At 42.8% G+C, this 26,186-nt stretch overlaps 1 protein-coding gene across 1 annotated transcript; it reads right to left on the minus strand.

Annotated features, from left to right (window-relative positions):
• On the minus strand, positions 1-26,186 carry RAB39B (RAB39B, member RAS oncogene family). The gene is made up of 2 exons (XM_063432117.1): positions 24,497-26,186; positions 1-3,053 (listed from the first exon to the last, which is right to left on the minus strand). The coding sequence occupies exons 1-2, from the start codon at positions 24,709-24,711 to the stop codon at positions 2,627-2,629; spliced, it is 642 nt and encodes a 213-aa protein (XP_063288187.1). The 5' UTR covers positions 24,712-26,186; the 3' UTR covers positions 1-2,626.

Consider the following 26,186-nt stretch of genomic DNA (forward strand, 5'->3'; position numbering starts at 1 on the left):
TTACACGTTTTTCATTTCACATATTAACAGTTTGATCTAGGTACAAGCATGTTTCCATTCACATACAGCTAGATAGATAGCATATGGTCACATTTACAGTGCAAAACAGAAAGCAAGGAAGTGTACATTTTTATATTCTGGAGATTCTGAGAAAAGCAAACCCAACATGCAGAATTTCCGATTTATTTGGATTATCCTTTCTGCAATAACTGTTATATAAAATTAACAACCTTGTTAACCTTTAAAAAAAAAAAAAAAAAAAGTACTTGGTTTCCTGTTTTGTTACTTTTGCGGAAGAAAAAAAGTCAATGTATTTTAAAATTGCATTGGCTTTCATTTTAGCATAGGTTGTATTAGGGCATTTATTCACTAACCCATAAACTGTGGCTTTTTGAGAGATGTCATAAAATATAGCTTGAATTAAAAAGACTAAATATCTAAACAATTTTTTTATTTTGCAACTTGTCGTTTTAACTCTCTTGGAGCTGCAGTGACAATCAAGTTTGGAGAATAATCGAGCATTCACCTTTAAAATACTCTCACGACTGGGAGTGATGAACCAAAATGGTTTTAATTCTGCATCTGTGGACCTTAAAGTAACACTCTAAGCACTATAACAACTACACAGTGCTGTAGTGGTCAGGGTGACAGGAGTGCCCTGGTGTCCTCTCAGGGTAAATAGTCAAACTGTTAGAGAATGTTCTGACTACATAGTTGGGTTCTGCCAGTTGTCACCTCTCGTGGAGCCCGAGCCGCTGGCTCATTGGCTGAAAGTGCACTCCGAGCGCTCTGTCAACTAGCAAAACCCAGCACTGTTGGACTTTGCTCAATGCAGGAGCACAGGAAGAGGCACCTATCGGAGCACTGGTAAGCTGTCAAACTGTTCTCAAATAGTTTGGCTATTTACCTGGGGTGAATACAAGGGCACTCTTGAAACCATAATTACTACAGAGGGCTGTAGTGGCTATGATGTTTAGAGTGTTTATCGTATGTTGTTTGGTTGAAGATTCCCAAATAAAAAAAAAAAAATAGAATAAAGGAACCCTGTCTTCCAATCAGTGTTTGCTAAGTGAATGTAAAGTATAAACAGAAATATATAAATTATATTGCGACTTAGTTAATTTCTTACAAGCAAACTGGGATCTTGTATTTAAAAAATAAAATAAAAATACTGGCAGAGTTGCAAATGAATTTTTCCTGTAATGTCAATTTAGATTGTGAGCCATTTGAACATTATGTACAGATTCACTGAGCCAATCATATGAACTGTCTGCAACAATGTATCTCCCTTGTCTTCCTGTGAATTTGACAATATGGGTGAGCTGTTACTCTAAAACAATGTTACCCTCATTCTGTAATTTGTATGTAGAAGACTAAATATTAATAGGTGTTTTATAAAATGAGCAATTAGAGAAAGGGTAAAAAGTAAAAGTGCAAACAGTTGCATTACATACCCTCCCTCTTCAAAACAAAACACAATCTTTTCCAGCAATATAACAATTTACACATTTTCACTTAAACTTATTCTCAAAGTGCCCTTAGTTGTTTTTTACTGTTAACTTTTATGTAATTTTCACTTGTAATTACTGGTAGACTACGTGAGTGTCACATAAACAACTGTAACTCTGAATCAAACAAACTGTTCTGTTATTTATTTTATTTTTTGTAGTTTCAATTCCCTTAACTCAGGGTTTATTCGTATTGAGCAACTATAACCAATTCCATTCTTTATTTCTGCAATAGTGCAAACTCTCATGTTCGATTTGGTCTAACTTCAACACATTAACATAAATAAAAAAAAAATGACAGTAAAGTTTAATCAACTTTATTGTTGACCGTTTGCCATGCTGATGAGACTTGACTTCCAACTACCGGGGCATTTTTATTATTAACCTCCAAGACAAGATGTCAATGCAAACTTCTAGCTGGTGGGGACTAGTATTCATATAATCCTTTGCCAGACAAAAACACAGCAAATTGCAGGGAGAGTTAATGGGAATCACAGCCTACAGCTCTTGGTCTAGAACAGACTATAACTGCCTTACCGTTACAATTTGTATATTTAACAATTGAAATTATTAGCTATAGAAGATATGAAACAACCACTAATACCAGTGTCTCCATGTGCAGTCACTGAAATTATATATTGTAACAGCAATTACACGGTTTAGAATTCAAAGCTTATTTTAGTTTTTTGCCTTTATAAATCGTTTTTATAATGTATAGTAAACGAAAAGGTTCCTTCTTCTATAGCTATACATTATGATCATTACACTGCGGCATTAATTCACTGCGCATAACTACCAATATTATACTACACAGAACGTATCAAATGAATTAAGATGTTTTCAAACCCCTTTTTAATTGCTGATTTATGACTCCTAAAACATAGACATGCACACTTTTGTCCTTGCTGAACATGTACGATCTTCCAAACATTTTGAAAATAATTTTCACTCTGAATTGACAATCTGCATTGTTGTTTTTTTTCTCGTGTCCCACCTGTTTTTTTTAGCCATGGAGTTCACAGCAGTTTTAAGCTATGTTTTATCACAAGGATTTTTACAACAAAGAGTTATGTTAGAATAGTTCATTAATTGGGGTATGAATATTAATATGTTGCTGATTAGCATAGGCACCGCCTGTCTGACTTTATTACCTCCTCCGAAGAATGCACTACGTTTGGGACAAAACCACTTTTTACCCCTTCCCAGCCTTCTTGAATATTTATCTCACCCTTCCTAACTAGCTCGTATATGTCACGGGTCAGGTCGGTAAAAGCTTTCTCTACATTGATGGCATCCCTCGCTGATGTTTCAATATATCTCATGCCATAAGCAGTGGCGAGTTTCTCAGCTTCGTGTCTTGTCACTTGGCGTTGTGTGTCAAGGTCACACTTGTGGCCCACCAGAACAAAGACAATCTGGTAAGGCTGCACATGGGCCTTGGCTTCTTCCAGCCACTCGTGGACATTCTGGAAGGAGCGGCGGTTAGTGATATCAAACAACAGGAGCCCTCCAACAGAGTTTCGGTAGTAGGCACGTGTGATAGACCTGTCAATGAAGCACATAGTTAATTCAACAAATGCTGTCCGACTTAAGAAAATCTTCAACATAAGGTTTACTCAACAAAAATGCACCATATTCACATTTAGACTATAAGTTAAATTATGCACAAACAGGAATTTTTAAATTATTATTAAAGAAGAGATGTAACAGTTACTGAATTCAACATGTGGTTAATTTTGGCAGCATATGATCTATTTTAATAAAATCAAGGTTATAACAGATCACTGCTTTCATCACATCTCATGGTTTTACAGCAAGTCATACTTAATGTTCTATTCCATAGGTTGATAATCATTGTTTATTTTTTAGAAACCAAACCGACATGATATTTAGGAGCCAACTTAAAGGAACACTATAGTCACCTAAATTACTTTAGCTAAATAAAGCAGTTTTAGTGTATAGATCATTCCCCTGCAATTTCACTGCTCAATTCACTGTCATTTAGGAGTTAAATCACTTTGTTTCTGTTTATGCAGCCCTAGCCACACCTCCCCTGGCTATGATTGACAGAGCCTGCATGAAAAAAAAACTGGTTTCACTTTCAAACAGATGTAATTTACCTTAAATAATTGTATCTCAATCTCTAAATTGAACTTTAATCACATACAGGAGGCTCTTGCAGGGTCTAGCAAGCTATTAACATAGCAGGGGATAAGAAAATCTTAATTAAACAGAAGTTGCAATAAAGAAAGCCTAAATAGGGCTCTCTTTACAGGAAGTGTTTATGGAAGGCTGTGCAAGTCACATGCAGGGAGGTGTGACTAAGGTTCATAAACAAAGGGATTTAAAGGGACACTATAGTCACCTGAACAACTTTAGCTTAATGAAGCAGTTTTGGTGTATAGAACATGCCCCTGCAGCCTCACTGCTCAATCCTCTTCCATTTAGGAGATAAATCCCTTTGTTTATGAATCCTAGGCACACCTCCCTGCATGTGACTTGCACAGCCTTCCATAAACACTTCCTGTAAAGAGAGCCCTATTTAGGCTTTCTTTATTGCAAGTTCTGTTTAATTAAGATTTTCTTATCCCCTGCTATGTTAATAGCTTACTAAACCCTGCAAGAGCCTCCTGTATGTGATTAAAGTTCAATTTAGAGATTGAGATACAATTATTTAAGGTAAATTACATCTGTTTGAAAGTGAAACCAGTTGTTTTTTTATGTAGACTCTGTCACTCAGCCTGGGGAGTTGTGGCTAGGGATGCATAAACAGAAACAAAGTGATTTAACTCCTAAATGACAGTGAATTAAGCAGTGAAATTGCAGGGGAATGATCTATACACTAAAACTGCTTTATTTAGCTAAAGTAATTTAGGTGACTATAGTGTTCCTTTAACACCTAAATGGCAGAGGATTGAGCAGTGGGGCTGCAGGGGCATGTTCTATACACCAAAACTGCTTCATTAAGCTAAAGTTATTCAGGTGACTATAGTGTCCCTTTAATGTATTACCTTAAAGTGAACCTGTCGTGGCAGATTCATTTTAGCATATAACAGCATCTAAGGCAGTGAATATATTATGTATCATAATGAAAATAGGCTTTTATTTTGGTGTAGGAGCAGTTTTACTTACAGGCCCAAACTGCCCATAGGGCAATCTAGGTAAGTGGCTGGTGGGCTGCGGGAGATCAAAAGTTCTGCCTGGCCAGCTCCTCCAGGGCCGATGCTACTTCATGTGGGGGAAGTTAGTGTGCTTGTGTCTGCACCTGCTATGGAGACCTTGCAGACCAAGTTCACTCTTCCTTTTAGTGTATCAGGTCATTACTCTGATACTTTCTCCGGAGCCAGCCCAAAGGAATAGTCTGCATTCACTTGAGGTGCAGACTAGGTGCATCAGCATGGATCACAAGGCTTACCCCCCTCACCCTCCAGTCCAAAGTGAGCATGATGGAGTGGGGAATAAACATACCGTATATACTCGAGTATAAGATGAGTTTTTCAGCACATTTTTTGTGCTGAAAAACACTCACTCGTCTTATACTCGAGTCAGTTGTCTGTATTATGGCAATTTTCATTGCCATAATACAGACAAGGACCGGGGGCTGTCAGGAAGCTGTAACTTACCTTCACCGCAGCTCCTGTCAGCTCCCTTCTCTCTCCTCCGTCCGTGCAGCTCCCAGGTCAGCTCCCTCTGCAACTCTCGCGAGAGCCGCGGGGTCAGAACGCTCCGCGCGGCCGCGAGAGTTGCAGAGGGAGCTGACCTGGGAGCTGCACGCACCGGAGAAGAGAGAAGGGAGCTGACAGGAGCTGCTGTGAAGGTAAGTTATAGCTTCCTTACAGCCCCATCCACTGGACCACCAGGGAGTGAGAGCCCCCCTCCCTGGCCAGCTAACAGGCAGGGAGGGGGGACGAAAAAATAAAATTATTAATAATAAAACAAATAATAATAATAAAAAAAAATATTAAAATAATAATAACATGAAAAAAATACAATTAATAATAAAATAAAAAAATTATTACCTAAAAAAATAGAATAACATTAAAAAAATATTAAAATAATAATTAAATAATAATTAATAAAAAGCCCACCCCCCACCAATGCTCTGCACTCACACACACACTGCACACACACACACACACACACACACACACACACACTGCACTCACACACACACTGCACTCACACATACACACACTGCATTCATTATATACACACTGCACTCACACACACTGCACTCACTCACACACACACTGCACTCACACACACTGCACTCATATACACACTGCACTCATATACACACACTGCACTGCATTCATTATACACTGCACTCATACACACACACTGCACTCATACACACACCACACTGCACTCACACACACTGCACTCATATACACACACTGCACTCATACATACACACTGCATTCATACACACACTGCATACACACTGCACTCATACACACACTGCATTCATTATACACACACTGCACTCATACACACACACTGCACTCCATTCATTATATACACACTGCACTCATACACACACACTGCATTCATATACACACTGCATTCATATACACACTGCATTCATTATATACACACACTGTAAATAAATATTCAGTTAATATAATTTTTTTAGGATCTAATTTTATTTAGAAATTTACCAGTAGCTGCTGCATTTCCCACCCTAGTCTTATACTCGAGTCAATAAGTTTTCCCAGTTTTTTGGGGTAAAATTAGGGGCCTCGGCTTATATTCGGGTCGGCTTATACTCGAGTATATACGGTATTTTAAAATGTTCTATATATGTATTAAATATGTTTAATACCAGCTCCTAGTCTACCCACAAATGCACACTACATCACACCCCCCCCTTTACCCCACACATACTACATAATCCATTCCCCAATACATACTATATTGTAAACAGCCTCATCCACAGACCCACAACCCTGCAAGCAGCCTTCCCACACCACCAGATGTAGTCTAGCCCACACATGCAACACCAGAAGCAAGAACACAACTGTTGGAGGTAACCAACATACTAAATAAAGCCTGTTGGATCTTTTATCTGAAGTCTCTATTCATATTTTGTAGTGCTGGCATATAGTTGGTGAGGACTGATACGCACATTGCTAGCTATCAAAGCCAAATTGGAAGACTCCCCCTTATGTGAGTTTATTGGTTTATAATTACTATATTCCTTGTTAGTAAATGGTATACCGTTATGGTTATTTTCAAGTTCTTTTGAGGAACAAAAATACATTATATATATATAAAAATATTGAAGAAGCGATATAAGCTAAAGGAGTGGCCGCCATCATGTGCCAGAGGCATTTTAAGTGTGAGCTAACCTTATTATCTTAAAAATATGTGAGTGTTCCATTGACATTTGCTTTGTTTGTTATAGTTTACACTATGATCAGTATTTTAATATTATTTAAGAGACTATATAGCGATACATCAAATTTATGGCAAGGTAATTTGTTGTATTTTGCGTGTTGTATGTGCATAGATTTTTACAGGGCTCCAATTCACTTTCACTATTGGTTGCATCAAACTGATATGTCGAGTTTGAGGAATGTACGTGCCTTAACATGCCCCATCCACTCCTATTGGCCAGTGTCACAATTCCTGGAGAGGCCATAAGGTGGTACGCTAGTGTAACACTTACTTTCTATTCCATCTCTGTTGTGACTGGACCTATACAAGCAGGAAAATTCTCTCAAATAAAGCCTACATGCTGGCTTCACTGTCAGAACATCAATATCAGAAACTATTGCCAGATCATAAAACTGCCCCGTATGGGAGTTCTTCTGCTCTTCCTGTCACTTAGTCCACGGCTTAGTCCCACTATGCTGCTGGTATAAAGATGTTTGTACTATGCAGTGATTGACTGGTGGGGGAAGGGATAAAGCATTAAAGGGTGTTGAATTAAAATCTATACATTTGACTTTCTCCTAATAATACAGTGTAAATAAAGTGTTCTGTGTGATATGGCCTCACCGGTTTTAGCCTTGCAGGTGAAAACATTTCCATTCTGCAGAACAGCAATGGTCAATGTGGCTGTGAGATACCCTATGATTGGCACAGCGTGGCATTTTGTGACGCAAGCACACTAGCCTCCTAAAGGTTTCCCATACAAATACATGTTTGTATTCTTCACGCCATGTTCTTGCTTGAAATTTTTGCCCAATTTGTGTGTACTCTAACAGGTACACGTTACAGCCAAAGGTGTGTGTACCGAGACGGGTACACTTTTATAACTGAGGGAGAGGCAACCCCATACAGTACAAGTGTAAAAAATCAATTAAATACTATATCCAGTGGTATGGGAGTTTTTTTGTGTGTAATTTGTTTATAAATCTACTTATCTAAGGAACTAAAGTGGTAGCCAAATCTACTGGTCTGTCACGATCACCTATGTGTCCGAACACAAAATAATTTAATTTGCAAAGATTGAGGTCCCTGCTGCGAGTCCTGGACATTGACGGCTATTTCTTTAACTCTGAATTTTCACAAATTAAATCTGAATGGAAAAATGGAGGCAACAATTGGTGACTTGGAAAAAATCTCAAACTCTGCTATAGTCACAACATGATTTTGAGTTTTGTGAATTACCCTCCCATAGCCTCTCCCTTTGACATATAGTGTCTGCTGGCTGTGTGGTGTGCGCTATCTATAAGTATTGTGCATTGGCTTTATGTGTTGTGTGTGCTGGCTGTGATATGTGCTGGCTGTGATATGTGCTGGACGTATGTAATGTGTGCTAGCAGTTCGTAGTGTGCTACTGTGTGGTGTGCGCTAGCTATAAGTATTGTGCATTGGCTTTATGTGTTGTGTGTGCTGGCTGTGATATGTGCTGGACGTATGTAATGTGTGTGATGTGTGCTAGCAGTTCGTAGTGTGCTACTGTGTGGTGTGCGCTAGCTATAAGTATTGTGCATTGGCTTTATGTGTTGTGTGTGCTGGCTGTGATATGTGCTGGATGTATGTAATGTGTGCTAGCAGTTCGTAGTGTCCTACTGTGTGGTGTGTGTGTGTTAGCTGTATGTAGTATATTCTATGTGGTGGCAGTATGTGATGTGTGTATAATTTATGTTAAAAAATAAATAAATGGAGAACTATTCCAGTGAGTCTAGCAGTTGTGGTTTCCGGCGTTCAATGAGGCAGAGCGCAGGTTGGGAATCTGTGAGAAGGCGATTACGGAGGTCTGCACATGGTGGAAGTGCAGACCTAATTTCTCCAGCCCTGGCACCAGTCCCTCCAAGGTAGTCCTCCTACCTACCCTGGCCCATGGAAATGTATATCCTGGGCGCGTTGGGCAATATAAATTCCAAATCCCTGATTGTTCCACGTATGTAGGACACGGATAATAGATACATTGAGTTTTTGATTTAAAAAATAAAATAAAAAAAAATCTTCCACTGGTGTATTCACTTAGTGTATTACATCCACAGTTAATTTTAGTCTACACATTTATCAGTATATTTCTTCAAGTACGAATGCTAGAAAATGAATGGTTTAGATGAAAAAATGTACATAATTGTGGTTTTAAAATAGTCTATTTATATTATGCATTTCTGCAAGGCAACAATTCTGAGGAGTGCCAAGCGGTTTAAAAGGTGAGAAATATAAATATAAACAAGTATTATGGGAGAAAGTGCAGAATGTTGAGAGACATTCTATTGGTTTCCATGGTAATCTCTCCTATTTGCCCTAGAATAACACCAGTTTTACCTTAAAACAGCACAGTTGCTTGTGTCATTTTCATGTAGACAAAATCAACTGATGAAAAACTCCTATATTGTGTTGTATTTTATTTGACGAAAGACAAAACATGGACTACTATGTATATGCGTACTATATACTATTATGTATATGCATACTATATACTACTATGTATATGCATACTATATACTACTATGTATATGCAAAAGGAAGAGTTAAATTCACCCTCCTTCCCTTTTGCATCTTGCCATTTTTCCTATTAGACATTATTCATAAAAACTGATGGAACGGACATTTTTCCCAAGACACACAAGAAGATTAACGAAGGATTCTGTTGTTTTGAGAGATGTTCAACAAAATCATGTTTTGTACAAGTACAAAGATGGTGCTGATTCTGATAGCTTCATCATCAGAAGACAAAAGGAGATAAGGTGGATTCATCCAAGTATATCTTCCTTCCTGCTCTCTATCTAGGTGCCAACATGCAAGTAAATGTGTAACTCTAGGGCCATCTTTCCAAAATGTTGCGTAGTCCCCACAAGTGACAATACCACTTTCATAAATTATATAAAAAAAAAAAAAATACAATATTAGAGACAATAGCATCATGGTTAGCAAAACACTTATATGGTATATTGCACCACTTTTGCTTATTTTTTTTTCTTTTTAAAAAAGTAAGCTAGTAGCCAGATATGATGAAGAGATTGCATCCCATACCATTTGCACTCTGGTGGCAGGTTCCTTCTTGGATTCATAAATTATAATGGAGCTGTGGAACCAAAATATCTGTCAGGACCAATCCATATCAATTAAGTGGGAGAAGCAGCATTTTTACCATTACATAGCAATCTATGTTAAGAGAACACTAAAGTCCATCAACTTCAACCATTAAACCACTGATTCAAAAGAAGGAAAACTAATAATTTGAAGCGATGGCCAAGTTATGCCACAAAAATGTCTACAGTAAAATCCTTGATGACTCCAGCACAGTAATCAGATCATTCCTTGGATGAACAACCTGTTCACATACATATTAATTATATACCGTATATACTCGAGTATAAGCCGAGTTTTTCCAGCACATTTTTTGTGCTGAAAAAACCCAACTCGACTTATACTCGAGTCAATGTCTGTATTATGGCAACTTACATTGCCATAATACAGACAATGGGGCTGTGGGGGCTGCAGAGAGTTTACTTACCTCTCCTGCAGCTCCTGTCAGCTCCCTCTTCCTCTGCGCCGGTCCGTTCAGCACCTCTGTCAGCTCCCAGTGTAAGTCTCGTGAGAGCCGCGGGGTCATAGTGCGGCTCTCGCAAGACTTAAAGTGTGAGCTGGCAGAGGAGCTGCACGGACCGGCGCGGAGGAGAAGGGAGCTGACAGGAGCTGCAAAAGAGGTAAGTAAGAGCTCTGCCAGCCCCCTGCTACACAGTGCCCATCCACTGGACCACCAGGGAGGGAGAGCCCCCCTCCCTGCCATGTATCAAGCAGGGAGGGGGGACGAAAAAAATAATAAAAATATAAACAATAATAATAAAATAAATAATAAAAATGCCCACCCCCCACCAAGGCTCTGCAACACACACACACACTGCACTCATACACACACACACTGCATTCATTATATACACACACTGTAAATAAATATTCAATTAATTTAATTTTTTTAGGATCTAATTTTATTTAGAAATTTACCAGTAGCTGCATTTCCCACCCTAGTCTTATACTCGAGTCAATACGTTTTCCCAGTTTTTATATTCGGGTCGGCTTATACTCGAGTATATACGGTAATTGAATATTAGTTTAAAAAACAAACAAACACAAAACATCCAGACCGTTTAAGAAAGATATCTACAAAATCTAATAAGACAGTTCTTTGGCCACTTAATTCCACATCTTTATTGTTCTTACTGTTAGGAACCCTTTCCTCTGCTGTAAGCAAATAAACCTTTCTCCCAGTCTCAATGGATGTCTGCTAACGAACAGGTTAACACATAACGGTTTGTACGGAGGCAGCTTTGTTTTTTGTTTTTTCTTCTAAAAATAAATAAAAACAATGCAGATTTTCTAACCTTTCTTCATAGCCATTTGTTTTCCTGGTTCTACAATACCCTTCTATAAAACTGGTGCCCACAATTGCACTCAAGTTGGGGACTTACCATTGATTTATGAAGAAGCAATATTATATTTTGATAATGTAAATTAATACTGTTTTTATACATGACCAGCACCCTACTAACCTTTGCGATTGCAGATCGACATTGCACACTATTGTCTTTTTTTAGAAGTGGTTTGTGGGTTGCTTATCCCAAAATGCATGGCTGTGTGTTTCTCTGTATTAAATCTCATTTGCTGCTTACCTGCCCAGTCCCTCAATTTATCCAAATCTCTCTGTAGAAATGAATTGTAATGGTCTGTTTCTTTGCCAAGTAATATAAGGACAGAGTTAATCAAACCAGCCACAAGGAACCACTGTCAGCAGGGAATCAGACTGTATTACTGGTCTGGCTAAAACGGCAAATGATCATCTGCAATTTATACAATGATTAGCCTGGAAACCAGCAGATAATCCAGGGATTATGTTTACAGTTATCCCTAACCTTTATTAGAATATTAACCCTAAATGTAAATCCTTTTCCCTTCGTGTTCTCTATCCCAGCCCATGCCACGTCTACTCCTCCACAGCCCGCTAATCCGCAGATCTCAAGGATAATCCGTCTCTACAGGCAATTAACTAACCATAGTGATTGATTTTCCATCTAAACCCTAACCAGGCAGGAATTAAAAATTAGTGGATTAATTACACTGAAGGATATCACCAATAATATGTAAGAAAAACACCAAATGGGGGACTAAAGTATTTAAACCAGCTGAGAATTATGGGATGCATAGCAGATAGGTGGATCACAAAAGGGACATGTTAATACAGAGGAGGGCTCAGTAAAGCCGACTTTCCAGACCGGCCATGCAATTAGAGAATACACAGACCTCCCACTATAAGCACTTGCCTATCATTCACATCTATGGTGAAAATAAACATTACTGTGCGCAAAACTTAAAGGAACACTTCAGCATTTATAAATAAATGCATTGGAGTATTGGAGAGTCTACTGGGCCATCTTTCCCTCTAAATACCTGAATAATAACAGGTAAATTTACCTCTAATCCAGACGGTATCCTCAACACAACTCCTCCCCTTCTATTAGATCATCACTACTGATTATTTACCGCCCAGATCAATACTTGGGAGGCCGGCTGACTGCATGGCAATTACCACTGCTTTCTGCTGGGGCATATGGCATTCAGGAGGGGCACCCTCTCGGCTACATGACTGACAGCAGGGAGGGTGCAACTTAGGAACTTTATACAATTTAGAAAGGTAGGGATTTCTCTTGACCTCTTACTTTAACTTTGACCTCTCCCTCCGCTGCATGCAGTTACTTCCCTGCGTTGCACAACTACTACAGGAATGCGAAATACCAAGGTGTATGGAGTGCACACAGGTAGGGACATCAGCTGAATTGAAAAGGTGTATTTTTGTTTACTATGATTAATTACATTTGGTGTTGCATGGTACATGGGAGTCTAGTGGGTGCTATATAGGTGCTTTATGTGATCTCCTCTGAGAAAAGAACTGGGAACGGATTACCCATTAGTCGACCAAGGCGGCCTATCTGGCCTCTAATACTGGGTGTGAGCGGCCTTCTTCAGTCCTGTGCCCCCTCACTTCGCTGGAGGGAGCAATGTGATCTGTACCAATATCAGTTACCAGACCACTTAAAGAGAGCCGCCGCAGCCAGTGCTCTAATTCATTGACTAAGCACTGCAAACACAGCTATTTTGGCCTTAAAGGGACACTAAGCAACAAAACAGCTTTAGCTTAAAGTAACACAATAGGCACCCGAGAGTGCGTGCTCGGGCCAGCAGGGACGTCAATCCAGGGGCATGGCCTGGAAAGGAGGGATAGGAGTAGCTGTACTGGAAACGGTGGGAAGAGTCTGAAAACGAAAATTAGACAAGTGGCCAGCAGCAACGTTCGTGACCCCTGGGATGTGAACACAAAGTGAGGAAAAAAAAGTGTCTGGTTGCCGCCACCCATGTGAGTCTCCGCAAAAGCCTCATGATTGCCAAGGAGGAGGAGCAGCCTGTGTTGACGATGTGGCAAGGTTGTCGGAAAAGCACCTGATGGAGTGACTCGTCCAGTCAGTCCCCCAGGCAATAGCAGCGGCCACAATGGGGTACAGTTCGAACAGTTCGATGTAGTAGAGAAACCAGGCAGCGAACTAGCCTCACAAGGCCAAGGGCGAGTCGACAGAGTGGAGGTGCGGAAATAAAGTAAGTAACCGTGAAATGAAAGATCTACCCTGGGGAATGGTCTTCATGGCAAAATAGAGCAACCCCAACAGGGACTGAAGTTACCTTTGCAAGAGCCCAGTTGTAAGCACAATTCAATGTACGCTAGGGTGCCCTCAATTTTGTCACGGTGAAGACTTGCCTGCATTCGGACCAAATCTAGTTGAATCCCCAAAAAATGGATAACCGAATTCTTAAGGATTCAAAGAGAGCCAACACACGTGACAGGCTGGAAGGCGGCAGTGAGTGGTTTTCTACAGTGAGAAAGTCATCCAAATAGTGAATCACTGTCCCGCATCTGCACACATTAAGCAGCAACCAACACAAAGTTTCAGCAAAGAGATCGAATATTTTGGGGCTGCTCTTCGAGCCCAAAGTGAACCGGGAGAAGAGAGAATACAAACCACGCCACTTAATGCTGTGCAGATGCCATAGTGAGGGGTGAATGGGGAGCAATTTGAACGCATTGACGATATCTGTTTTGCTGAGCCAAGCACCCGTCCCAGCAGCCAAGTTGGCCCCGATGGCATCGTCAAGAGTATTAAAGTGAGAATTTGTGGCAGGTAATGAGTGAAATGAGACTGGGGACTGTGGAGGAATGTGGTGCTGACAAGTTAACGATCAGTCTGTGTTTAAGTGATGTATTACCTGTGACAATGCCAATGGGGTTGGTCCTCCATGAAGAAAAGGGGGGGGGGAGCCAAAAGGCCCTAACCAAAACCCTGTTACCCCTCACATTTGATCAAATCATCCACTAACTCCGGGCATGCCACCGCCGTGCGCAAAATACCGCATTCCAGCGTATCGGCGGGCATGTGGATGATGCCAGAGTGAAACCCCCCGGACAATCTGGCGGTGAGAAATCCAACCAAATGTCGTGAGGGGTGATGGCGGAGCAAATAACAGGACATTGATGCTATGTTAAGAGAACACTAAAGTCCATCAACTTCAACAATTAAACCACTGATTCAAAAGAAGGAAAACTAATGGAGGTATGGTTTGGGAAACAGTTTATTGGGGCACATGGTCCTGGCGTGGGCCCGGAAACAGTGAGCACACATGTGCAGCAAGCGACAGGAACTAAACCCACAATTCCCTGCATTAAAATTATTACAGACTTGGGCCCTGCCCAAAAACATGATGTCCCTGCCCAGTTTATCCTTCAAACGAGCTAGGGACAACGGGGCCATGCTCAGCCGAATTAGGGCATAGGTTGGTGGAGTGAGCTGTGGAGGCACAAATCGCACAAGCAGGGGACCTGAGGCCCGTAAAATGCCTGCAGAATAACTCCGTGTCCAACATGCTTCGGTTTACACTGTAGTAAACTGAGCCAGAGCTGTAGCTACCTTTGTGGAGAAGGAACGGTGGTAGTCATAGAAGGCTGAACCACCACCGTACTTGTGCCCCAACCCTCAGCACCACCGATATATCCACATACGCATAAGTCCTATTCTCTATGATATCCTGGGAGGCGATCATGAGTGAGACCAGGTTGACATCCCTGCTCTCCAGGATATCCTTTTTAAGGGCAGCGGGGACCATAAGGGTTAATGTTACCAGGGGCCTGAGAAGACATAATGCAGTTACCCGATGAGGCTGGTGGGCCCACACCCACCGGAACAGCAGGCCCCGCAGGCACCCCAGAGGAACAGACTGCTTCCAACTTCTCCAATCGGTCACTGACAAGTCCAGTATAAGACATCAGTGATGTGAGCAGGGCACGAACGTCCGGCAATTGGGAACCGCCAGGCCCTTCCCCAACCTGAGTTGTCGGTATCCGTGTTCAGATGCCTGAAGAGTAGCTATAGCCGAGAACGGGATCCCCATCTGCGGAGCTCCGCCGAGAGACGTTGGCCAGTCCACAACTTAACGGAAGCTGGACTAGCCGGCTCTGTACCCAGCCGGGGTGCAGGGAAGGAATAGTTCTTCCAAAGAGTCAGGAATCTGAGACATACTGAAAAACATATACATAGGTATCATAGGTCCTGCCTATGCAACAATGCGAGGCGAATAACTATGTGTTGGGCCGATGGCGTCGTCCTCAGAGTATGGGGGGACCTCCGAGCATGAGGATGGGTGTCGTCCACTAGCCTACGGCAGAGAGCCAGAAACACAACCTATGAGGCCGTCCTATGCCCCTATAGGCCAGTACCAACATCTAAAGGAGGAAAACCAAAAAAGGGGGGGGGGGGGAGAAGACAAAGGGCATCCAGATGTCGTACCTGAGCTGGGTACAATCGGTTACAACAGATAGTCACAGTAGAATAAAATGCGAAAGGTAGGAGAGGACACGTAACGTCAACCTGCGACAAAACGTGAGGCAGTAACAGAGTATGAGATAGGTACGTAAGTGCATATGTGGGCCAGATTGTGGACCCGAGCACTAGAAACCTACCCTAATCCTAGGAGTGAGGGGACACACACAGTGGGATGTAGCCACAATGGTACACCCCGATAAACAAGCCAGTCAGGTTGTATGTACACCTAGAGAAACATGAGATGTTAAAACGAACAAACAGGAGAAAAAGGACCCAGCCCGTGGGTAGAATACCAAAATACATGAGATGCGGCTCCAATAACAAGACAGAACTACCAGCAAGAAAATAATAAATGCAAACAGGCAGGTATAGTTGCAACACCATTGAATAAAAAGCCCCAACCCGGCCAGCAGGGGTCACCCCAAAAACAGCCTGCCTGGGAAACTTCAGGCCTAACCAAACCCCATACACCCAGACCCTGCAAGATCACGGTTCGTGTGTATGTACACAAATGTATTGTAGAAATAATAATAAAAAAATAGAAAAATAAAAGGCAGTGTGAGTGCCAACATGCTTACCCACTAAACAGCGCATTGTGTTGACATGCACTATTCGGCGTGTGACTATAACAAAACAACACATGTAAATATACAGATGTGGCTGGTAGGCACAGGGGGCTTAATTCCTAAATTACACATTGAAGCACCATATACAGCCTGGGATAATGGCAGCATTTCTCCCAACCTCAGTATAAAAAGCAATAGCTTGACTATTGGGACAATTAGCAGTCAAGAAATAATATACATTCGTGGGTACACTCAGAACATATAACAACCCAGACAGGACAGGTACCACGGGAGAAACAAATACGCGAAAAAACCCTATCAGGACGCGGGCGTCCACCAGTTAAGAGCCTAGCACACGAACGGCACCTACAGCGCGCTCGTGTGAGCAACCGCACGAACAGGGGACCCAACCACGGGAACAGCCGAACCGAAAAGGGAGGGGGGGGAGCAGGCGATCAACATATGCATTACCGGGCCTTAGAATGGCCGGACTTAACGTACCAAAGAGTAGTCAGGGTATTTGCCGAGGTCAGGGGATACAGAAAGAGACACAGCGATAAAGGAAAGCCAGAAATCAGGGATACCAGAATACAGGGAAGTCAAAATCAAAGCCAAAGTGAAAAAAACAGAAGAAACTTGAATCAGGAACGCGCTCTCAGCTACCATTGAAATTAATTGGAACATCCATGTTAGCTATGCCACTTCCTGGCCTTGGTTGAGCTCATTGAGGAAACTGCAAAGTCAGGTTATCTTGCAGCCAAAGATTTTGTTATATTAGTTTTTGTGCATTCTTGTATGAAAAGTACATATAAGTAGGCTTACATATTGTGAATAAGTCTCAACTATAATGAGTGCAACCGAGAAGCTGTCAATTCACCCATCTCCCTTCGCATTTTATCACAATTATATAGCCCTCTCCACCTGTGTAGTGTGGTTGGTGGAACCAGTGCTGAACACAAACTCACACAAATCTTCTTCCTGCCCTTTTTACCCCCTGCAACTTTTGAGCCTATATGCAGGTTGTAGTAGCATGTGCCAGGTGTACCATAATCATGTGGGACTGTGCCAGGGCACTCAAAGTGATTAGGGTGCTTGGAGACTTCCTTTAAAAGCCGATGAATAAACTGCAAAAACTCACCTGTTTATGGATGAAAATGGATCTCTCAAGTGTATTACCCCCTACTAAATGTTAAATAGCCCACTTCACCGATAGTGACAGTTCCTTATCCGCTCAAACCACCAAGTGCTTTTAAAGTGAGGAATGCAGCAGGGTAAGTGAAAAAGGCACTTACCCTGTAGTACTTCTGGCTGTGAGTGACTTCAAAGTTTTATCACTTTCCTTACGCTCATGTGTGCTTGAACATCTGCTGGGAAGGAGCCCACAGCACCATGGAGGTTATAATTAACTTGTACCGCTTGCTATGGCTGTGCCAATACAGCCTGGCATACTATGGCATAAATAAAAAAATAAAATAACACAAACCACAGCTATCTTAGGCATTTGGTTGTGAAAAAGTAACAGTTCCACGTTATATACATTATTATACCCGTACAAAATCTCTGTTAATGCACTACAAAGATGTCTATGAATTGTCTACAATTCTCATATACGTGAATAAACCACTTACTGTGGTTAGTTTGACAAATCCTGTATCCGTTCCAGAGAGAATTACTGGGGTTCTGCAATCTGACTGAATACATATACTCTAGTTCACGTGATTAACCAAATGCTTCCTCGTAAAGCTAGCCCCCATGAGAGATCAATATTTATTTCTGGTCTCCATTATAGATCAATATTGCTTAGTATCAGGTACTGGAGAAATGCCATGACATCCCATACTGCACAAACATATGTAAGAGGCAGAAGCATAGGAAGAGAGATGGTGCTCCCTTTCAGATCATTTTGGGTGGTGGGGGTATCGGGAGTGTGAAGATTTCCTTCAGATCAGAGGGGAGGCAGGACCCTCCAGCCTATCACCTCTCTCTCACACATTGTGCTCAGCTATGCTAATAGTGGGATCTGTGGGGTAGATGGACAGACAAGCTGTGGGTGAGGGGCTGATTGTAAAGCAGACACAATTCTCAACATTCACTATCCCACCCAGCACACTATTCCCAGGGCTCCCAACTTTCACGCTTTCAGCAGGACAGGTCTGATTATCGGGTCCTGTCCAACCATCCACCATTACCTGGTGCCCCGCATCTAGGGCTTGTGCTGTGCAGATGGTGACAGGACCATGTAGAAAGCGCTTCAGCAGTGCCCTCTCCATGGTCCTGAAGGTTAGGGGTAAAGCAGTACGCGGTCTGTCAGCCTGATGTGCTTAAAGATAGGTGGAAACGCCCACTTCCCAGGTGGGTCTCCAGTGAAGCAAGCTGCATCACTGGTGATGCCCCCAAGAAGTCCCCACCCATTGCTAAATCAACTGGCCTAAGGTTTTACCCCAAATATGCTACCCTTTCCTCCTCATATCCAATTATCCACTCTTAACTTACTCACCTCTCTCCAAATCTCACAGTTCCCTCTACTGAAGTATAGAGCCACAGGTTACACGGTGCAGGGTGACGATTCAGGTATATTTTATTATGGTCCAAAAAACAACACAAAGATACAACGTTTCAACCATGTTCTCTCTCCTACTTACCCCTCACCATCTACTCACCGATTATACTAATTTAGTATGCAACCGCAATCTACTTCCTCACAACTGCCAGTTCTTCCTTACATTTAAAACCAAATTAACCATATTCACCGCATGTCAATATTAAAATTGCAAACAAGACAAATAGCAAGCACACACTGCCCATGAGAGTACAAAATCCCTGCATTAGTTTCCACAGGTGCACACCATACATATGTATTCCCATATTATTATTTTATTATTTACATAGCGCCATCAGATTCTGTAGCGCTGTACAATGGGATGCAGACACTTCAATATTATGCAAGCCCGCGGACATACTTGTTCATGGAGACTGGTAACTTTTAGGACTGGCTAGTAGCACAGGACAATAAAGGAACATTATAGTCAGTCAGACCACTTAATCTCAATGAACTGGTCTGTGTGCAGTGTCCCGGTCTTCCTAACCCTGCAATGTAAAAACTGCAGGTTTTCAGAAACTGCTATGTTTACATTGTAGAGTTAAGTCCACCTATAGTGGCTGCCAATATGGCAACTACTAGTGGCACTTCCGCTGCATTGATTAAGTAAAGCACTGATTTAATGTTTCCCTATAGGGAAGTTTGAATGTGTACGCGGCACATGCTGAGCATGAGCATTCGGCCAGCGATGTTCTAAGATGATGTAAGCAGCGGCATGTGAGCATTGGCACTGGGTATGTATTCCTGAAGCAATAGGGTTCCTTTAAATTTTGAGTACTATGCTATATATGCAAATACGCCTTTCTAGTTGATTCTTCATGTAGGGGGTTTATTTGATACAGGGAATTGTGGAAGAATTGAAAGGAATCAAAATGTTCAATTGTCAGGATTATTCACTAATTTTTTTTTTTTTTAAATGAATTTTAAATTAAAAGGAACGCTATATTGTCAGCAATCGAAACATGTATTCTTGACACTATAGTGCTGAGGTGGCTGTTTAGGTGACCAGCCCACCTTGTATGCAGTAAAAAGCGTTTTTTAACTCACCTTTATTCCCATGCCACACCAGTCTTGCCAGGCCTGGCCCCGCCTGGCTCCCCTCCCCTCAATCATGATGATCTCAGCCAATCCAATGCTTTGGAAGGGTATTGTACATGAGCGGCAAAATGCCACACTGTGCCAATTAATGTATCTCTATGGGAAACGTTCAGAGTCTTCATGCAGAGCATGCAGACGCTGAATGCCAATTCAGGAACACCTCTAGAGGCCATCTGAGAGAGTGTCCCGTGAGGTGTTACTAGGCAGTGTTTACAGTGACAGGATGTAGATAGCAGAACCACTACATTAAGCTGTAGTGGTTCTGAGGTTTCTAGTGTCCATTTAAAGCCGTAGTAGCTGAACTGGAACTAAAAGTGAATTTTATCAGATTGACTATTTTGGCCTTAAATTTAAATTTCATTTTGAATTCCTGACACTTCTGTATTTAGTGCTGGGGTAGGCAACCATCAGGACTCCAGGAGTTGTGGACTACATCTCCCATAATGTTGACAAAGTATTAGGGAAGATGTAGTGTACAACATCTTGACTGCTGAAGCTTGCCTACCCACCGATTTAGTAAACACCACTGCTATGGCCAAAATAGCAGAGTTGGAAAAATAGATTTTGTTTCAGTTCAGCTATTTTGTTCCAAGTTTCTAAATTCTGTTTTCAGCTCACAATTCACTGTTTAGACAGTTTGTGTCCCTATTTAGTAGTGAAGGTCCCCATATTGGATTCAAATTCCAGTGTGCCTTTTTTCTAAGAGCACCATAATTTTGGAAGAAAGGCGTACAAATGTGTATCCACTGAACAAATCAAAGCCCAGATTAATCTATTTATCTAGGTCTAGGATCTAGCTGTGGAGTCCTTTTTATTGAATAAGACTCTACACTTAAATCCTGGACAGATAGATTAGTTCAGGCTTAGATTGAAAGGCATTTGATTAGTTTGTGCCAGCTAAAACACATTTATGCATGAGTTCATATTAGTTCCTATGTCTGAGTGTATAACAGAGCTCCACAGCAATAAATGTGTTTAGAAATTAGTCTGTAGATAAAATACATTGTTCTCATTCTAAATTACATTTCAGCTGCATACATTTTATTAGTAAGGCACGATGTCTCAGAACAGCCCTCCCCTGGGCACAACCCCACTCATACTCCTAAAATTAATTTGGCCATTTGAAATGTTGGGAGGTATGATTTGGCCTAGAACAGGGTTTCCCCAAAGTGTAGGTCGCCGGCTGATTCACAGTAGGTCACTTTGACGCACGCCTTCAGGGCCGCAGGTGACCTTGTGCTATGAGAGGGGGCCCGGAGGCTTGTCCTTTATGTCTCTATCAGTCTGTCCGAGAGAGATTCCCCGACCTGCGGTCTGCAGCTCTGCCAGGTGAAGGTGCAGAGCTGCAGAACGTGTGATAGAGGTCTTGTGAGCACCTAGAGTGTTACCAGGGCAACACTCTGGGTGCTCGCGAGACCTCTATCACACGTTCTGCAGCTCTGCACCCAGCGGAGCTGCAGACCTGAGAGTTAACCCAACGGACCACCCTTTTTTCACCCTGCCCCTCCCACACTGTAGCCCTTTCTTCCCCGCAACCCTTTCTCCCCCTGCCCCCCACAATGTAACCCTTTCTTCCCCTGCCCGCCCACTGTAACCCTTTTTAACCCTTTCTTCCCCTGCCCCCCTTAACCCTTTCTCACTTTGCTCCCCCCACTGTAACCCTTTCTTACCCTGCCCCCCACACTAAAACCCCTTCTCACACTGTAACCCTTTCTCACCCTGCCCCCCCACTGTAGACTTTCTCCCCCTGCCCGCCACACTGTAACCCTTTCTCCCCCAACAGTGTAACCCTTTCTCCCCCTGCCCGCCCCCACTGTAGCCCTTTCTCCCCCTGCCCCACCACACTGTATCCCTTACTCCCCCTGCCCCCACACTGTAACCCTTTCTCACTTTGCTCCCCACACTGTAACCCTTTCTTACCCTGCCCCCCCACACTGTAACGCCTTCTCACTCTGCCCCCTCCCCACACTGCAACCCTTCCTCCCCCTGCCCCCCCACACTGAAGCCCTTTCTCCCCCTGCCCCCCCACACTGTAACCCTTTCCTTCCCTGCCCCCCCACACCGTAACCCCTTCTCACTCTGCCCTCTCCCCACACTGTAACCCTTTCTCACCCTACCCCCCACTGTAGCCCTTTCTCACTTTGCTCCCCACACTGTAACCCTTTCTTACCCTGCCCCCTCCCCACACTGTAACCCTTTCTTACCCTGCCCCCCATTCTCACTCTGCCCCCTGCCCACACTGTAACCCTTTCTCACCCTTCCCCCTCCCCCCCCCACTGTAGCCCTTTCTCACTTTGCTCCCCACACTGTAACCCTTTCTAACTCTGCCCCTCCACACTGTAACCCCTTCTCACTCTGCCCCCTCCCCACACTGTAACCCTTTCTCACTCTGCCCCCCCCACTGTAGCCTCTCCCCCTGCCCACCACACAGCAACCCTTCCTCCCCCTGCTCACCACACTGTAACCCTTCCTCTCCCTGCCCACCAAACTGTAACCCTTCCTCCCCCTGCCCACCACACTGTAATACTCTCCCCCTGCCCACCACACTGTAACACTTTCTCCCCCAGCCCACCACACTGTAAACCTCTCACCCTGCCCCCACACTGCAACCCTTTTTCAGACTGCCCCCCCCCACTGTCACCAGCACACACATACTCCCTCCCACACTGTCACCCTCACTTCCTGTCTGTGTGTGTCCTTTTGTGTCAGTGTGTGTGTATTTGTGTATACATGAGTGTCTGTGTATCTGTGTGTAGGAAACTAGGTGTCGTGTGTGTGTGTCTGCGTGTATCGCTGTGTCAGTGTGTGTAGGTGTTTCAATGTGTGTGGAAGTGTATACACTGCACACAAATTCACACCTGCATTCAAACACCAACATTTACACACATACTCCATACAAAAACATGCTTACATTCAAACACACATTGTGTATATGTATATTTTATATACACAATATACACATGCTGCATCCACTACACACGCACTGCAATCAAAGGCAAACATTACATACAAACATACCCCTGTATTAAAAACACTAAAATTATATAGAAACACCCCTTTATTCAAACACCCACACTACACACCATTTAAAGTTCTACACTACATACAAACAACCCTGCATTCAGACGCAAACATTACACACAAGTACACCACTACATATTCCAATGGCAACAGTAAATACAAATACACATATACTTAATACAAAAACATGCTTACATTCAAACGCTCAAACACTGCTCACAAATATAACCCTGCAATGATGTGCAAATGGTAGATCCCCAGCTGGCATAGCATTGTTGAAGTTCTCTAACAGATGGGGGATCTATCTTTTGGCCACACTTGCACTAGAGGGGGGCAAGAAATCATACTTGCACCAGTGACCTCTTTACATTAGTTCCACCACTGGGATACTCAACGTGAGGTGGCTGGATGAAAGAGCAGGACACAGCACTTCTGATTCTGAGTCTGTGAGTAAGCAGTTGCATGCCTCTAAAACTGATTGCATATGCCAAGATTCTGCCTCTAAAACTGCCATGGTATCCCAGAATTATGCCTCTAAAACTGCCATGATATGCCAATTATATGCATCTAAAACGGATTACCTTGTGTGCCAATTGTATGCCTCTAAAGCTGAATGTATGCATCTAAAACAGATTGCCATGGTGTGCCAATTGTATGCATCGAAGACTGCTATGGTGTGCCAATTGTTTGCCTCTAAAGCTGCCATGATGTGCCAACTTTATGCATCTAGGACTGTTTGCCATTGTGTGCCAATTGTATGCTTCTAAAGCTGATTTTCATGATGTGCCAAGGTTATGCATCTAAAAGTGACTGCCATGGTGTGCCAAGTGTATGCATTTTACCCCTTAAGGATTAAACTTCTGGAATACAAGGGAATCATGACATGTCACACAAGCTGATTGACATGATATCCCAGATTTATGCCTCTAAAACTGCCATGATGTGCCACATTTCTGCCTCTAAAAATGCCATGATATCCCAGAATTATGCCTCTAAAACTGCATCTAAAATTGATTGCCCTGGTGTGCCAATTGTATGCCTCTAAAGCTGATTTTATGCATCTAAAACCGATTGCCATGGTGTGCCAATTGTATGCCTCTAAAGCTGCCATGGTGTGCCAACCTTATGTATCTAGGACTGTTTGCCATTGTGTGCCAATTGTATGCTTTTAAAACTGATTGCCATGATGTATATATGCACAGTATATTGTTTAGTGTGTATTATACGTGAACAACACAAAGTGGTTCGATGTTTGTATGTCTGTATCGGTAAGGTGGACATCAGACTTTGTTAATACATTTCAGCCCTCCATAGATTTTTGGTGGCTCTACACACATGGTGTCAGGTCAGTAACATGTTCCTACTCACCTGAACCTCTCTTGCCCTGCAGTATCCCAGATCTGCAGTTTGATTCTCTTGCCAGGCTCAATTTCCACCAGCCTTGAGAAGAAATCCACCCCCACTGTTGGGTCGGACACCTGGGCAAAACGGCCTTCTGTGAACCGGCGAATCAGGCATGATTTTCCTACTGTGGAGTCTCCAATAACAATTAGTCGGAACTGATACAACCAGATGGCTTCCATTGTTCAAGTGTCTCCTATTTAGTGTCCTTCTTAAAAGTGAGTGAGACAGCCTATTGTCGAAGCTCAGAAGCTGACCTCTTGAAGAATAGTCAGTGGTTTTAAGATTCAGAAAATATAAATTACTTAAACTGTGGTTTCTGTTTTCCAGATTGTTATTTTTAACTGATACTTTTTTCAGTAAATATAAAGTCCAAGGTTATAGATTATTACAGATTTCCTACTCTACTACAGCCTTTTTGAAACCGTTTGGATCAAGATTTATGTAATCTTTTCTCATTATCAGTTAAATGATTCAAACATTGGGCAAGCAACGGTTTTGCTTTTTGGACTAGAAGCTCAGATAGTGCACTCACTGCTCTGAGGTGTACAGTTATACTGTATAGCTCCAGGTATGCTTTGCATAACACACTCCGAGTACAGTCTTGTCAGGGTACAAACACTTTACCCAGGATAATGATGGATTGCAGGCTGTGTGTCCAAGCAGAAGCAATACACTAAGACCAAGGTTTAACAAGCAGGGCCATAGCTAAAAAGGAGTGAGGGTTCTTGCCCTTAATTTTCCATGTCCTGGCTGCTAGATGTAAAGGTTAGGCGGCCTCCATTTTGCAGAAGCAGCACCAGGTTGGAGGTTTCTCTTTATTCTGCACAGGTCCAGGAGCCAGACAATTCAAAACAGCCCAACAAGGAAGGAGATTCCTAGGAAGGTATAGGCAGGCATACAAGAGGTCTCTAAATACATTGCAGCAAAACGTCATAAGACATTCGAGAAGGCAGAATAATGCAGACACAGAATTACACTGCCTATCTCACTGGGCCAGGACCTTGCAGCCTATCCTTCTGGACAGTGCAGACCCCAGTAGATTCTCCCAATCCTATTCCTCTCTGGACAATGCAGCCAGAGATATGTACCCTACCCCACTGGACAATGCAGAACAAGAGCTTTGTACACAACTCCACTGGACAATGGAGGGCCAGATAGCTTTATAGGCCAGTAGCAAACACCCAGCTCGGCTGGCCCTTTGGCCTGGTCCTCACACCCCACTTGTTTGTGCAATGTAATGGCCTGCTTCCTTGCTATGTCAGCAAGCCCAGAATGCAGCCTGCCCCAATCCCCTCTGGATCTAAGCGTGCAGTGCTGTGCCAGCCTGTGTACGTGTAATGTGGATCCTCCTGGCTGTAGTTTTGCAGCAATCCACACGCATGGGCCCTTAACCTTTCTCCAGGTGGGCAACGCAGGATCATCAGCCCTGCCAGCCGCAATGCAATCAAACCAACGCCTGGCCCTGGCAAACCTCGGCTATTCCAGCGAATCCGAACCCAGGCAGGGATACTCGACGTTCCATGTGTCGAACGCCGTGCTTCGAGGAGCCTCTGGCCGCGGTAAGATGGAGAGATGCTGCACAGAGGATGCAGGCTTCACAGATCTGATGAAATGGCAGCAACATCAGCACCAAACACTCTGACTCATCATTGGC

The sequence above is a fragment of the Pelobates fuscus genome, chromosome 9, assembly GCF_036172605.1.
Source record: "Pelobates fuscus isolate aPelFus1 chromosome 9, aPelFus1.pri, whole genome shotgun sequence".
NCBI lineage: Eukaryota > Metazoa > Chordata > Amphibia > Anura > Pelobatidae > Pelobates > Pelobates fuscus.

Coding starts and splice junctions, on each gene's coding strand:
- RAB39B (XM_063432117.1), bottom strand. CDS start 24,711: ATGGAAGCCATCTGGTTGTATCAGTTCCGACTAATTGTTATTGGAGAC. Junction 3,054..24,496: donor GCAGGGCAAGAGAGGTTCAG/GTGAGTAGGAAC, acceptor CTTCATTGACAG/GTCTATCACACGTGCCTACT.